This window comes from Pollachius pollachius, assembly GCF_949987615.1.
Source record: "Pollachius pollachius genome assembly, chromosome: 2".
NCBI lineage: Eukaryota > Metazoa > Chordata > Actinopteri > Gadiformes > Gadidae > Pollachius > Pollachius pollachius.
The window spans coordinates 30,841,568-30,858,443 of NC_136935.1; the positions used below are offsets into that span (position 1 = coordinate 30,841,568).

Genomic DNA, 16,876 nt, shown 5'->3' on the forward strand with positions numbered 1-16,876 from the left:
AAAAGCCCATGACTTTAAGGTCTTTTTTTTCTTTTCTGTTTATCTGAACGGTTGGGTGGGGAGGTCTGGGTACGTTGCCTTTACCTTCCTCTTTTCTTTCAAAAGAAAAGCAAAATAGAGAAAATAAGAAAAAACGGACGTAACTGAGATACAAGGTTGTGGCTTTTAATGTTGTTTTTTTCCTCCTCCTAGAATGTGATTGTTAAGAACATGCACCAGGAAAAAAATGTTTCATGAATTACAAAAGCTTCTTTCGACTATATTAATAAATTGCAATTTTTCTTGGCTGTTTCCGAGTGTCCTGTCCCTTTTATTTGTTCTATTAGCATTACTTTCAATATGTTATAAAATGTTAACAATATTTTGCCCTGCGAATTAGGGACAATGAATGCAAAATATCCACAGATATCCCTACCAAAAATCCAAATCGGGCAAAAAATGTATTTGCAAGTGTTAAAATCTACAAAATATTATCAGACCTCTTACAAAGCAATAAGAAAGGTCTACCAAATTTCCAGTATCACATTGTCTGGATCTGTTATAGCCAGTTAAAAACTTTTCCTTTTTTGAGAGTGGCGATAGAAAGATTATTGACCGAGTTACGGGATGACCAGCATATGATTGTATTGATAAGATCAGCAACAATCGAGCTGAAATTTTGCACATTGCATTTTTAATGCTAGTATTCTCTAAACCAGCGTTTCTCAACTGGTGGGTCGCGACCCAAAAGTGGGTCGCGGACTCATTTTGAATGGGTCGCGGAGTGTAGGAGAAAAAATAAAATAGCTAAAAATATTACCAGTGATTAGGCCATCTGATTAGAGATGAGATTTTAGGTTATTTTTAGTGAGCCGGATAATTTGGATCAGCTCACCAACAAGAGCCGGCTCTTTCGGCTCCCAAACGGCTCTTCAAATGACCACTTATACCTTTTATAATTCAGCCAAATGTAGCCCGTTTTGACTTATGATTCCTATGTGTCGGCCTATATATCACTTTAATTACTAAGTTCAGCACTACCTATCTCTGCGAAAGTGGCTTCTCAACTTTGGTCCAGCTCAAGTCCAAGCAGAGGAACAGGTTGGACGCTGAACATGATCTGAGAGTAGCTCTGTCAACCATCACCCCAGACTTTGAAACAAAGCACAGGAGACAGGAAAAAAGCACATCCCCAACTATCTGAAAAGCTTCACTGAACACTTGAGTAAAAACAATCCGTTTACTAAGCCAACTTGAAGATTATATTTGTGATTACAATTGTGTATGTGTGATTGTTTTAGAGAAATAAATTTGCTAGGTTTTAATAAAAATGGGTCGCGACATAATGACCATGAAAAATGTGGGTCCCAAGGCCAGATCAGTTGAGAACCACTGCTCTAAACCAAACCAAAAAACCTGATTTGTGAGACTTTCATACAAAAGGCGTTGCATACAGTGAATTTCATGACCACTATGGAAATACAAACCAAATGCAGACCACCGGCTATGTGTTTTACGGGCTGCAGTCTCTAACAGTACACGAAGGGTCACAATATTTTCAAAATGTTGAAAGTATCCAATAGGTGCTTAACATTGTTTTTGTTTTTTTGTCAAAGCATTCGATTTATTGATTTCTGTTGGGATATCAAGACAATTCAAACAAACATGAAAAGAAAAATAAGCAAATAGCCTGCAATTTTTTTTTACGTTTTTTTTTTTTTTTGCACAATATGCAAACTGCGAAAAATATATGGGTGGTTAATATGCAGCAGCAAAGAACTCACATAAGACAGGCTATATATTACAAATAGAATCTCCAGAAAGAGATATAAAAATGAGAACTTGCATATAACATTTCAAGCATTGCCCTATAAAAACATCAGGAGAACTCTTTTGTGATGATCAACAACAAAATAAACATTTTCTTTTATATATATAACATTTTAGCTTAGAGAGTTCTATCCAAAGTATTGCTTGGTGTTCCAGGATTAACCTCACAACCTGTGGGCTGAGGTATTGGTGTGGCGATGACACAGTGGAAGCATGGCCCTGAGCCCTGCCTTAGCCCTGACTGATTCTTGTAAGGTTGGGGCTCTCATAGTGGTTCTCAGTACGGGGTTTGGCAACAAGGGAGTTGCTGTAATCAGAAACATCCGCTTCCTCCAGATGGAAGGCGCCTAAACCACAGGGGCCAAGTTTCGGTTTGGGCGACCGCACCCCGACCATCTCCTCGTAGATGGCTACCTGCGCTTGTGGTTTGACCCGGATCCTTCCTCTAGCCTGCATGGAGAACATCAATGAAATGGAGAGAAAAGTCACAAATGACGAAAAACAAATTATAGAGTAACTTGTGAAACTGATACCAGCTAGAAAAAAACAACTGACACATAGCAACAACATATTTATTTAGCTGAACACAAAAATAAGTAAAAGAAAAATACGTAATACATGTGACATGTTGCTGTTTAGTGATTCAGTGCAATGTACATATGCAATACGTGATCTCACCCAATATGTGAGCAGCATCAGGAGCAGCAACAACACAGCCACGGCAGCAAACAGAGCGTAGAGCAGCGTGCTGTAGATGGAGCAGTTACACTGACCGCCTGCAGAGAGGGGCACAACAAGTGGAGCCGTAGGGTTATTTATACAGTATAGATCAAAATAACAGTTTTACCTGCTACCGTATAACTACATTTCATCTTCTTAATTGTTTACATTGACAACAGATGTTGAATTTCTGATAAAAGATTATAAAATCTATTCAACAATACATAACACAGCATAATACAAAACAGTAATAGAAACCATTGATACAGGAATCATTTTAATATGAGATATTGCAGAACCAGAACAGCACTTGACAATAGCTTGAAGCTGAACGATGGAGGAAGTGAAAGGCCCCTGCAGACTTAGTTCCCCCTTAAGAGAAACAAGTGGTTGGCTGACAACATGTAAAACCTCCCGTGCGTATGGAACAGCAGATGCTGAGTTATGGTAGTAAAGAGATGACTCTTGACTGAAACCCCAAACCAATACAACCGTTGTTATTCAACTGAACCGGGTTTAGAGATCGACCCGGATGGTGACCCACCTTGCACGGAAACATAGTAGACGGGCGAGCCCAGGCTGTGGCCGGCCAGAGGCCTGCTGGCCAGCAGCAGGCGGCAGCTGTAGAAGCCGCTCTCCTGGGGCTGCAGATTGAGCAGCGTGATGTTGAACACCATGCCCCCCACAGCGGGCATCGTCACTAACAGTAGCCTATCGGCCGGGAAGGGGGAGGAGGACAGGGAGGAGGGCAGCATGGAGCTCGAGGACACGAGCTGCTGGTACCTGGAATGGTAGAGCATCTCCACGGGGCCTGAGCTCCTCTTGCGATTGAGGCTGAACCCCTCCACCGCTGCCTGCCGACCCTCGCCTAGTGGGCGTGTGCATGGGAGCACGGCCGAGCCCCCCGCGCACGTCTCCATGTGCACTACGTCCAGCGAGCAGGGGTCGTCTTTGCGGGGGGGGGGAAGAGGAAGGGGAAGCCACGGCAGGATGTGCGGATGGCGAACGCAATGTGTTGTGTTATGGAGTTGTTGAAATAGGACAATTGTTGCGTGCCATCAGTGCTGAAAGCTCTCACGTATTTTTCATAAGAACTTCTAAACATAAAAAAAGCCTCTTAATGCAAAATGACCACTTGATTGGCCACACTTAATTTATCTCTCTGAAAAATGCCAAATGTTATTTGAATTAAATTCAAAACTATTAATAGGTTGGCTGAATTAACTTCAGATGTTTCAAATGCCGTATCGACAACGCTTTGATTTAGAAATAATTAACTGAAAAGATTAAAGGAAAAGGCCTATCTGCTTTTCTCAAATAATGTTATGAATATGTTGTGCATAATAATGCTTTGGCTCGAAAGCTGGGTTTTCTTATCTTAAGGTAACGTGACTTATCGAGCCAGACTGAGTATGATTATTCGTGTGTTCTAGGTTTCTGATTCGTCTTGAATCTTTCCTCACATGAGAAACAATTCAACCGGAGACAGTAAGGAGACCCAATTCATAACAAGAAGTTGGTAGATCCCCGTCAATTCATCTATAAGTTAGGCCTACTATCCTAACAATAATAATTATAATTAGAATAATAATAAATAGTATAGACAAATTAAATATTGTTAATAAATCAAACTCAGCTGACCATTTTCAACGTAGATGAAGAATTCGACCTCTCCAGGAATCGTCTTATCATCCGGCGTTGCATCGAAGACGAACTCGCAGCAGTAGCGGTCGGTGTCGCCGGGCCTTAGGTCCGAGATGGTCATGTTCACCTGCCGGACGCTGGGGTCAACGCTGACGTTGAATCGCGTGTCGTTGAGATGGCTCGGCACGTACGGCTTGACACTGTCCTTGTGCATGAACAGCACTTCTTCCTGGTGCAGCCAGCACCGCTTTAGGCGGACGCCGTACGCCGAGGTGTCCTCCGTACCAGGAGGGGCTGAGCATCGGAGGACCACCGACTCCCCCACGTGCCTCTGAAGGAGCTCGACGCCAGCGCGCACTAGATGGTGGAAGAGAAATGAGGGAACTTATTCAGAGGTTCAGCCTAAAGGGGTCTGGAAAGGTCGCGTATGCCTAGTTTCGGATTTTTATTTATACTGAGTGATTTGCAAAATTTGAATTAGTTAAATGGTCGTAAAAAAATGCCTCAAAAACGTTTTCGTTTGAAAAAAACATGTTTTGAGTTGTTAGCCTATATTAACGGAATTATGTTCTAAAATTAAAACACTAGATAGGCTACACTTACCATTTCCACTGATAATCACCATCCATAAAACATAGAGATGAGGGATCTCCATTTTACAATCAATACGTGAATCCTGGTCCACCTAGACTTTCGTGCTTGACCCTAGCCTAGAGTGGGTGCTGCATCGAGCACCATGACGAATGGATAGAAGTATGGAGGTGAAAGATCAGATCCGCAATGAAGCCCCACCCTCAAACCTTAATAGGGAGGAAGCAAGCAGATCGCATCTGCTTGAAAACCCTGACTCTGAGGAGCCCCTTCACGTTTGTACGGAGCCCAGGAGGTGATATGGTAGTATTTTTTTATGTTGACTCGCACGCCCACTTTAAGTAAATCGCACGTGCTTAAGTAAATCGCACGCGTTTAGGTAAACCGCACGCGCCTTTCACTAAGTCGCACGCGCTTTAAGTAAATCGCACGCGCACTTTAGTAAGTCGCACGCACGCTTTAATAAAGCTCGTGTGAGCTTAACACGCCCCCTGCCCTACGCTATTTCATTGACCAGACAGCGCCATGTACAGAAGCGTAGCCTAATGCAATCACTTCAGAAAAATAATTCTGCTCTTTTTTAAATAACGAGATAGGCTACCTCAAAATCCCAAGAGAAGCTCTCATTCACATAAGAGCTCTATTTCATCATAGCAAACATGTCCCGCCTGTTAATTTTAATCCAGTTTTATTTTGGTTTACGTTTTTGAGATGTTGGGACATACTCATGTAGGCTATCTACTCAAATAATAGTTATGGCATTGTTATTAGCTTGTCGACTTGGCGCACATCAGACTTTGGGGCCGTTCAGACGGAAAGCCCGTTCGGATCTGATGTTCTGATCTGATGACAGTTCAGCGTTTGTCCAGGATCAACACCCCGGTGTATGTGGATGGTGAAGCTCCGTCTGAGCAGCATGTGTTTAATGTCCGCGTATGAGTGAGGGTTAGGTTTCCCGGACACCTATAGTCAGCACTCGAGATGAGGGGGGATGGCATCCCCCTTTGGAATTAAAATGATCAAAATCACCCCCCTTCTGAAACAGCCATCCCTCCTTCCGATCCCCTGTTATGTTATCAATTAATGTGGAAATATTACCGCTATTTCATTATAGCGGTTTCCTTTTTCAATTCGGCGCAACGTTACTTTTCCCAGGGACAGATTTGACAGCGATACTGCATTCTCGGGCAGTATGCTATTGGGCAAGTACGCAGGCGCGCCGTGTACTGCCTTAACGAGCTCTCATTCCACACCGCACTAAACAGACACTGGTAGCGAAGCTGTCTCTGCATCTCAGACATCGCTTCCGCAGGCAACTCTGTCCCCTTTTCTCCCTTTCATTCCAACCCGTGAGCAACGCTAGTCTCCCTCCTCTGCCGAATGCATTTTTGAAAAAATAGAATAAGAATCAGTTTTTAAAATCCTTAAATGTGATGCATGCCTCCGAATCGTGTGATGCGTCCGATCAGCTGCGTTTTTGGGGATAAAATATATAATAATAATAATAATAATAATAATAATAATAATAATAATAATAATAATAACAATAATAATAATAATAATTATTATTATTATCACACCGTTGGTCTCCCACCATATGCGCTGTCATCAGCACAAATGATCTGTCCCTTAAAGTTAAAATCCACCATCCCCCCTGGCTTTTTTTATACAACTCGACCACTGCCTATGGTATAAGCTACGGTTTGTGATGCATTTGTTTCATACAATATCGCTCATTATAACACTCATAACTACCGAGCCGGGAAGGTTACAAAATTAGATCAGAACGGGCTGAATAACCCCTGAATAACCCCTGAATAAATCCTGAGGTGCTCCTATTCAATAAACTAATTACAATGCCATCAATATAATTTAAGTAGGCTAGCTACATGAGTATCTCCCAACGCCTCAAACATAATCCAAAATAAAACTGGATTAAAATAAACAGGCGGGACATGTTTGCTTCTATGTGTGGTGTTCCCAACACAGAATATTATCAGTTTTGTATTTACACAGTCACAGATCAATGTGATCGGTACTTAATAAGGTGGAGGCCATCTATTGGTTATACCTGAACAGTATAGGCAGAGTCGCCACCAGGGGACTCTCTTGGTACTCCGCTCTACCCTGGGTACGAAATTGTTTTTCGTAGGCTGAATCCGGGAAAGTCATGAATATTAATTAGGGGACGGCAGGATATTATCTAATCACGTTGGTTAAATGTCCCATGGCATGCCACCAGGTGTGGGCTGATTAGCCGTTGCAAGCCGTTTTGGAAATCTGTCCCTTATGACATCACAGGTGGGCGTGTCCACCTAAATGTGTGCTGGATAGATTAGTCCAGAGCCATAGAGAGAGAAGAGTTGCGACACTCTCTGATCTCGCCGGCAGGGTTTTCACGTGGTTCATGTAAGCCTGTATAGTTCCAAACACGCCGCGCTGCCGTGTTCTTCAATGGGACTGCAGCGATTGCAATATTGAATGGTAAATATAAATTAAAAAACACATACCCAAGTACTTTTCCGACTATTGTTGCATATTTGTAAATGTCAGTTTAACATTTGGAGTGGTAGTGTGACAACTGCAAGCTACTTAGATACATTTTTAAGTTTGAGGGAAAGCTTCACGTTCGTGTTAGCATGGGTAGCACTAGGCTACTGACTTTAGTGGCTTAACCTTACTACATCTTGAATCAAAGATGATTCAAGATGTTCATTTTTGCACAACTGGACTATTAGCGATTGAGAAAGCAGAGTAGCAGTCCATTTAGCATTTAGTTTCCAGGCAACTTCTTCCACACAACCATGATACTTTTAAGACTAAGCCATACACAAAGTATCACATATATTAAAGAATAACAAATGAATGTTGGATGAATGAAATAGTATTTTTTTTATTAAACAATGGGTGAGACAACAAGAATGTGTGTGTGTGTGTATCCAACTTGAAAAACAATAAAGTGAAGGAACAGGGATGAATATTGTATACATACGTGTTAACAAGAGAGGAATACGGTGAGGAAAGGAGACAATTAAAAAAGCAATACAAGTAAAATGGACCACTGGTTATAAAAGCCTCCAGCAAATGCAGATTCCACTGCCCAACAGTAGGATGCACCATGTAAAGCTGGACCCAGTGTTTGAGATGCTTAGAAAGTGTGAGTGTTTAGAAAAAAATCCTCTCCACATATATCAGGCTGAGGTTTGTGGAACCAAAAACAAGTGGGAACAAGGACTAAGAACGACGAAGCAAACATACAGTAAGTGTGAACAAGAACAGCAAAGTAGAGCCAGGGGCTATCAATAAATAAAACAATGTTAGTCATGTGTGGAACAAGAACAACAAATGTGTAAACAGGTGTGCGTGTATATCTAACTTGTAAAACAACAACAAAGTGAAGGAACAGGGGGGAATAATATAAGTTATAAATAAACAAAGAAAATACTCCACATACATCAGGCCGAGGTTAAGGATAGTAAAGTGCATCAGGTCGAAAGGAAGGACAACAATCGCCGCAGCCGCCGCCGCCACCACAACCACCAGCCACCAGCCACCAACAACAGCCGTCGCCAACACAAGCCGCCACCACTAGCAGCAGAAGTCGACACCACCATCCTTCGCCACCACCAGCCAGCTCAAGCAGCCATCGCCTCAAGCAGCAGCGACTGCAGCAGCAGTGTTTGCCTGCACCAGCCAGCTCAAGCCACCAGCAGCAGCAGCATCCGCCATCAGCATCCACCATCAGCCGCATACACCATCAGCTGCATACACCATCAGCTGCAGCAGCCGCCGCCACCAGCACCAGCAGACACCACCTGCAGGAGAGTGAAGATAATCAGACCTTGAATAGCCTGTAGGTCAGAATAGCCTGTAGGTCGAGTTTCCCCACACATGGCCAAATTGTTGCCAAGTTGGGGAAGGGGTGGACAGAAGCTGACATTATGAAAAAAAATAATGACACTACTGTCTGTGTAATAACATTTGAAAGCTTGTCGTTATGGCATATATTTTTTGTGTGGAATAATTTCTATTCATATATGCAATCCAACAGCCTTTTTAAGGGTATAATTAAACAAAAGCAACCTTATTTCTACTAGCTATAGCATCAGACACACAGTACTCCAACACTGTAGCTAACACAGTCAGGTTCAGCAGATTAAACCCGTCGTTAATCACCCTTATTGATCCTAGTAATCCTACATAAATAACTAACGTGCGACAACTAAAAGTTGTCAGAGATTCACTACTTAACTTCTGGTGCAGTGATACCTTCACAGCTGGCGAAATCGAGCTAACTAGCAGGCAATGACTGAAAATCGGTCGTCTACCAAGATAAAATATATATATAATTACGCTGTGCACATACAAATAAAGATCAGTATATGCATAATAAAGGCCCTCTAATATAATAATATAGAGAGTTGACAATTCAAAAGAGGTAGCAATTTAATCAATTTACCCCCGGAGATACCTTCACAGATGGCGAAGTCGAGCTAACAAACTAGCAGGCAATTTTTTTTCTACAAAGATAAAAATATACATAATTATGCTGTGCATATACAAATAATTATCAGTATATGCATCATAAAGGGCCTCTGATACAATATAGACAGTTGACAATTCAAAAGAGGTAGCTATTTAATGCACTTACCTCAGAAGTTACTCGACGGCCAGCAATGGCAATGAATGATCTCCTACACCGTAAATGGATGTTTTGGAATTATGTGAGGCTCCAAACCCCGGATGTAGGTGGCAAAAAACGCTACAACGGAGTCCAATGGAAGTGTCGCCACTCTGTTATATCGATCACTCTGGATCAGTCTACCAGCCTACCCAGTGGACTTTAGCAAACGTTGCTCATCTATCCGTCACACATCTAGGTGGACACGCCCACCTGTGATGTCATAAGGGACAGATTTTCAGAACGGCTTGTAACGGCTAATCAACCCACACCTATGGAAGCATATATGTAGCAAAATTCAAATGGCAATGCAATTCGCAATTCAAAATTCAAAATACATTACATTATGCAATTGACAATTAATTTTGCAATTTAATAATGTATTTTGTAAATACGTTATTCAAAGTGAATTTTAACATGCAAAGTGACAATGAAATCCTCAATAAAATTTGCAAAAGTTATAACAATAAAAATAGAATAACATTTTGTCAAATGTTTTGAGTTCCTTAATTCAATTTGAAAAGCTATAGCGTCCCCGTGATTGCAATGCACTTCGCCACGCTCCGTGTGTTGCAAAAGATTTTGCAAAACGTATCAGCCAAACTACGTCCCTTCCTCTTTAGAGCAGCTGATCATTCACGACCTAATACTTGGCACTTTATTTTCTATGCCTAGCATTGTGCCAGGTTTGACTGGGTTGATAGTAATAACGTGAAAATGGCGGAAAATTGAAGGTATTATTGTAGCAAAAGTCTTTAGCACTTGTAACTGCAGATTTTATATGCATACACTAAAGTCACAAATGTGTAACAGTAAATTTGAAGTCCTAAATATTTATTTGGCATGTGTACTGTAAAGTAACAAATGTGTAACAGTGCATTTGATGTCGTAAATATTTTTCTACCATTGTAAACACTAAATAGGATCTACGAGTTCACAAGTCTGTGTTACAGATGCACAAATCCTCTATCCATCTACGGCTGGCAACAGATGATCGCGGACGATCGCGTCGATTGACGTAGGAAGGTTCAAGAACATTCGCGGTTAAACACTCGGTTTACTACACATTAAACACAGAGGTTACTAGCTAAATTCGATTAAACAATTAAATGCAATACAAATATAAAGTTAGGAACGCTAATAAATGTAATTTGTAAAGTTAGGGCTATCTGTCTTGTCGCGCTCAATGAACGACTTCGCGAATGTTCTTGAACTCAATGAACGACTTCGCGAATGTTCTTGAACCTTCCTACGTCAATCGACGCGATCATCTGTTGCCAGGCAGGTTTGGAATGGATTACGTACCCGGTACAAATTTGGCACCCGGTACAAATTTGGTGTGACAAATTACATTTATTAGCGTTCCTAACTTTATATTTGTATTACATTTAATTGTTTAATCGAATTTAGCTAGTAACCTCTGTGTTTAATGAGTAGTAAACCGAGTGTTTAACCGCGAATGTTCTTGAACCTTCCTACGTCAATCGACGCGATCGTCCGCGATCACCTGTTGCCAGGCAGGTTTGGAATGGATTAGTATGGATTACGTACACGGTACAAATTTGGCACCCGGTACAAATTTGGTGTGACACCGCCCAAGGACGATCTGCTTCGCACTGATACGAATCACTTTTGCTACACTTGTACCACATAGACGTGTTGCAAAAGTATCCGCAAGAAAAACAGCTCGTAGCAGCAGATTCGAGCAGTTGTATAACCGATGGACTTGTGCTCGCTCATTAAAATGCTCCTTGAACATAGCGATCTATATAATTTCATGTGTGAGGAAATATTTCACAGATGTACAACTTCTGATGCATTAGTTCACATTTGGGTTTACGAATGCACACATTTTTGCATGTTCTCAGATAATGAAACATGGCTGTGTGAATGTGTTTTGCACTGCGCTGCAATGATTGTAGAAAAAGTGTCAAGTGCATAACTCTTAATAAATTGTGATGCACAGGATAGGATTTGTGCACCTGTAACACAGACTTGTGAACTCGTAGACCCTATTTTGTGTTTTGCTAAATCTTTTGCAAAGTGTTTCGTGGATTGAAGTGTAATTTGAATTTCGCAACACACGAAGCGTGGCGAAGTGCATTGCAATCACGGGGACGCTATAGCTTTTCAATTTGAATAAAGGAAAAATTGATATTTTTTTATTGTTATAACTTCTATTTTTCTATTTTTATTGTTATAACTTTTGCAAATTTTATTGAGGATTTCATTGTCACTTTGCATATTAAAATACACTTTGAATAACGTATTTACAAATTACATTATTAAATTGCATAATGAATTGTCAATTGCATAATGCAATGACTTATTGAATTGCAAATTGCATTGCCATGTGAATTTTGCTACATATATGCTTCCATACACACCTGGTGGCATGTCATGGGACCTTTAAAATCCCTGATCCAATCCAAAAAAGGCTAAAATCTGTCACGTGAGCGTAGGGAAGGTAATTTTTAATTGTAATTATATTAAACTATCGATAGTCAAACGCATTTCTCTGATAGGGTTAGGAGTCAGACACACAAAAGATGAGATCTTCTCTTAGGATTTTGAGGTAACTCGTAAACTTAGAAAAACTGAATTAATTTTTGCTTAAAAAAAATCCCAGAATTCTGAGATAATTAACTCGTTAATCCAGAAAAACAATTCATTTTCTAAAGCGATAGTGGCGAAGTCACGCCCCTTCCGGTAGAGCCCATGGGACCTATGCGATCAAAAAATATGAATGGGATTCAATGAGAGAAATTAATCATTTTCTGGTCCCAGCCTTTATATGCCCTGGATTACACATATGTTTGTGGATTTAAATGATAATTTTTCATGCAAAGAAAACTAAAAAATTTCGCGAAGAAGTTTGATAAACTAGGTTTTGCGTGAGGCCGTTTTGTAAACTACAGCTCTTCGCTGCTCTTGACGCGAATGATATACGTCACCACCCGCACTTGGAACTCCGGTGTGAGTACCAAATGTGTTCGGCTGCCAGATCGGTTCGGGGGTCCTAGATGCGCAATAATGACGCACTTCCTGTAAACGATGTCATTAAATGCGCATGCGCATAATAAAACGCTGACATGTTTTTCCGCTCTTTAGGTAAGTACTGTATTAACGATCTCCTTTTCTTTTCTAATCTATGAATAAATAAATAAATAATAAGAGGCGTTTTTATGTGACTAAACACGCCACAAACTATTCGAAATAGCATACTTGAGAAATAAAACAATATAACTACAGCCAACTTATAATAAAGCAAAAACAATATAAATAAAATAGATAGAAATTTTAAAAATGAACTAAATTTGTATGAAGTTGTGTGTGTGTGTGGGGGGGGCTTTTGTAGGTGATAATTACCCTTAACCTAATACCATTGAATTAATTGTTTTCTGGCCTTAATTCTGAAAACTGCCTTTGTCTTTGTTTATTTCATTTATTTTCACAGAAATAGAAGGGTTTTATACTGAAGTCAAGCATTACCTCAATCTAAAAACATACCACAGCTTAACAAAAACCGCCCCAAACCCAGAGAGCGGGAAGGCCAACATTAGGAGGGTCTAAAAGACCTACTTCCTGAAAGGTAAGTCACAGTGTGTCAAACACAAATGCACATTTGAGCCAGTTTATCGGAAGTATTCTGTATTGGCACTATTCCTTTGCTTTTTTCTTCCAAGTACTGCCCAAAACATTTGCATTTTATTTTGTTTTATGAAACCATATTCGACTTGCGCATTGTTGCGAGTTGGAATTTCACATCGAACAGATACTTTAAACTGTGCTAAAAAAAAAAGCAAATTGTTTTTTTGCCACCAAGATAATATATTTCTTATTTACTGCCATTTGATTTCTTTTGTTTTTCCTCAGAATGTTACCGACCGGTGCTTCATTTTGGAGGTAATTGTTTTTACTTCACTGGTGCTGTAATTATTAAATTATTAAACTCATCGACTGCTTTCTTTAGCTCTTTAAAGGACATTGATAAAGAATTAAACACTTTACATCCCATATGTTTTTGTGGTAGTGGAAACCAAATGGGCATATATGGGGATGTGTTATAATCAATTTACATACAATTTTCGATATTGAAATTGCTGTAGCCTTATGCAAAAAGCTTTAAACGCCCCATTGTTGTTGTTGTGTTATCTATGAAATCTTCTTGATCTTGCCTGACATCTATTTTACAGTTGCCAAAGTCAGTGCTGTCTGACATCCTCACTGAGGTGGTACTCCAAGAGGGAGATAAAGCTTACCCAACTCTGGCTCTGGTGTGTTCCACCTTCAGGAACATAGTGTCCACTGACAGGTTCAAAAGACAGGCACATTTTCTGTGGCTCAACAGTAAGTGCATCAGTGAAGGGTGCATCAGTGTACAATATCCTAATTTAATATAATAATGTAATGTCCTGTGGGGTCTATACATGTTTTTACTGCTCTATAAAAATAAATGTGCTATTTCATCTTACACTTTGTTTGTCACAGGCGTCACTACATGGTGTAGAGTATCCGCCAACTACAGAGCAGAGTTCTACACCATGTACAGTATTGGGACCTGCATGGCATGTGGTCGGCTCTACAAAGTCTGCAGAGGTTCTTACCTTCGATAATAGGGACTTTAAGCAGCAACGTTTTATGGCAACGGCATCGGGTTGCCGTAATATAACTCAAGTATCACTTAGCCACTCTCTACTTGCTTGACAAAACACCCATTCCTCCTTATAAACAGACGGACTACTGGAACGGGAGGTGATAACATAAATTCCAGAATGCCAGAAGTTGTTCATTTTTTCTGTTTTAGGATATATTGGTACAGGGAAAAGAGGCAAACTGGAAGGAATATATTCCGACAGCTACGACGGGGGTACTGTGATGACATCTGCCGTCCAAGATCATAGGTACATTTAAATTGTAAATATGGATACAAATCCCTGACAAGACTAATTGTATGAAGTTGAAGGTCTCAAGATAAATACATCTGCACACCTCTGCTTCTTTCAGATGGCATTTCCACCCCCCCCCCCCCCCCCTTCCCGTCGAGAGGAGTGGAGATATGGCTTGATGACTGTTGTTTTCAGAGCCTGTGAGAATACACCTGTGCGATATCGCCACTGCAGGCCACATGAATAAAAAAATATATAATAATATACAAATATGTCAGTGTGTGTGCCCGTGTGTGTATCCAAACACATACACTGCAATTCACATACACACATACAGCTCAATGTAAATCCATAAAAAACTGCATATTTTGATCCCACGGCCAATTGAGGATATATTCATGAATTATATACATTCTTATAGGCCTACCTTGAATTTTTTACTATTTTACAGATGTTTGTTAAATTGTAGAGCAAAGATACCCCTAGTGGAAACGAGGAAAATGTTACATTTTATATTATTAGTTGTATAGGCAAGGATACAAGTCAGTGAACATCTGGAAAATCATTAAAAAAAAAATCAATATTCAAGGACTAGGATGAATATCTAATATGAACACATTCATGAATTCATCCTCAATTCAACATGGGATCTAAACATGCCATTTTATTATGGATTTACATTTAGCTGTTCCTCAGTTGTATGTATTGTCTTATTTATTCTGTTTTGTATGAGCAAATAAAATCTCATCAATCATATGACTGTCCAAGCTCTTCATTTTCAGTAAATAGAAACTAGAAAATGTATATAGAAAATATTAATTCTGTACTTTTGTCATTACAGAAAATACTGTCTTAATATCTAACTTTAACAATGGCAATCCTTACTTTAACATGTGAAAATAAAAATATGCATTCATCAGCGCTTATAGACTTATTTCCAATGGCTTTGTGAAAGAACGGGCTCCGTTCAATGAATTCAAAACCAAAACTGATTGAGCACCGTTTATAAACAACCCTTCCGGGTTTTGTCCGTTGGCTTATGTCGATACGTCAAGTGTTGATACGTCATTTGTAAGCGCAGGACCCCGAACCGATCTGGCAGCCGAACACATTTGGTACTCACACCGGTACAGACATGGCGATCTCTCTGCTCCAGTTCGCCGCTTTTTTTCCAAAGGGAGGATAAAAGCATCGAAAGAGGTGAAAACTATTATAAATCGGGGCATGTGGATAGTTTCAGTTATGCCGGTGGGGATTGTCGATTGGGAGCGTGACGTCACATACGAGACGTGTAGTCTTCCTCATTGTGTTTTCTCTACAGCCATTAACTGAACGATTGCACAATATACGGTCAAACTCTTGACGTGAAAAATGATCATTTAAATCCACAAACAACATACGTGTAATCCGGGGCATATAAAGACTGGGACCAGAAGATAATTACTTTCTCTCATTGAATCCCATTCATATTTTTCGATCGCAGAGGTCCCATGGGCTCTACCGGAAGAGGCGTGACTTCGCCACGCTCCTTATATATTCCCTGGATTACACATGTTTGTGAATTTAAATGATAATTTTTCATGTCAAGAGTTTGACCGTTTATTATGCAATTGTTCAATTAAAGACTGTAGAGAAAACAATGAGAACGACTACATGTATCGTATGTACCGTCACGCTCCCTGCGTCTGGACAAGACCAACTATCTCCCCATCGGCATAACTGAAACTCTCCATGCCTCAATTTATAATGGTTTTCACCTCTTTCGATGCTTTTATCCTCCCCTTCGAAAAAAAAAAAACATTATCAAACTTCTTCACGAAAATGTTTAGTTTTCTTTGCATGAAAAATGATTTAAATCCACAAACAACATATGTGTAATCCGGGGCATATAAAGACTAGGACCAGAAAAAAATTACTTTCTCTCCATTGAAACCCATTCACATTTTTCGATCTCATATGTCCCATGGGCTCTACCGGAAAGGGCTTGACTTCGCCACTATTGCATTACGCGTCCTTACATGGCGCTTTCCGACCAATGAAATAGGGTAGAGCAGGGGACGTGTTAAAGCTCACGCACTTTAATAAAGCGTACGTGCGACTTAGCTCGCGTGCAACTTTATGCATATTTAAATCCTTCAAGTGTATTTTGTTTGTTCGTTTTTCGAACTGTAATCCAAAGGCTTGAGGATATTGTGGTTGAGGTCGTCAGGCCAGCGTGGTGGAGCATGTGCTCCATAGGTTTTTAGCAAAAATACGTAGTACATGAAGAGGAGACATGTCAAGATGTCCGTCTTGAGACACAGTCTGGCTGCCAGTCCATCTGTATCTCTCTCTCTATAAATATATCTATGACCCACTTGTAACCGGTGAATCCAAAACGGCTAACTTGTGACCATCATTTCATGATTTGACATTTTCGTATTTTTTCAGAAATCTGAAAACCGACCGGTTTACTCATCCACAAGGTCATGTCACGACCTTGATCGGAATCAAGGAAACTGAGATGCAAGAATATTTCTGTAATATTGTCACACCTATTCAT

The 16,876-nt window shown here is 40.2% G+C and overlaps 1 protein-coding gene across 1 annotated transcript; it reads right to left on the minus strand.

The window, feature by feature from the left end:
• Positions 1 to 1,469: 1,469 nt before the first annotated feature.
• On the minus strand, positions 1,470 to 4,943 carry cd7al (cd7 antigen-like). Its single transcript, XM_079731023.1, has 5 exons — positions 4,777 to 4,943; positions 4,171 to 4,530; positions 3,074 to 3,478; positions 2,488 to 2,585; positions 1,470 to 2,259 (listed from the first exon to the last, which is right to left on the minus strand). Exons 1-5 carry the CDS (start codon positions 4,826 to 4,828, stop codon positions 2,041 to 2,043), a joined length of 1,134 nt encoding a protein of 377 aa, XP_079587149.1. The 5' UTR covers positions 4,829 to 4,943; the 3' UTR covers positions 1,470 to 2,040.
• Positions 4,944 to 16,876: the final 11,933 nt, after the last annotated feature.

What these genes read in the sequence shown, in the direction of transcription:
- cd7al (XM_079731023.1), bottom strand. Translation starts at nt 4,828, where the DNA reads ATGGAGATCCCTCATCTCTATGTTTTATGGATGGTGATTATCAGTGGA. An exon ending in CTTCATCTACGTTGAAAATG is followed by an intron (nt 3,479 to 4,170) that starts GTCAGCTGAGTT and finishes CCCCCCGCAAAG; the next exon opens with ACGACCCCTGCTCGCTGGAC. An exon ending in TGATGCTGCTCACATATTGG is followed by an intron (nt 2,260 to 2,487) that starts GTGAGATCACGT and finishes TTCTCCATGCAG; the next exon opens with GCTAGAGGAAGGATCCGGGT.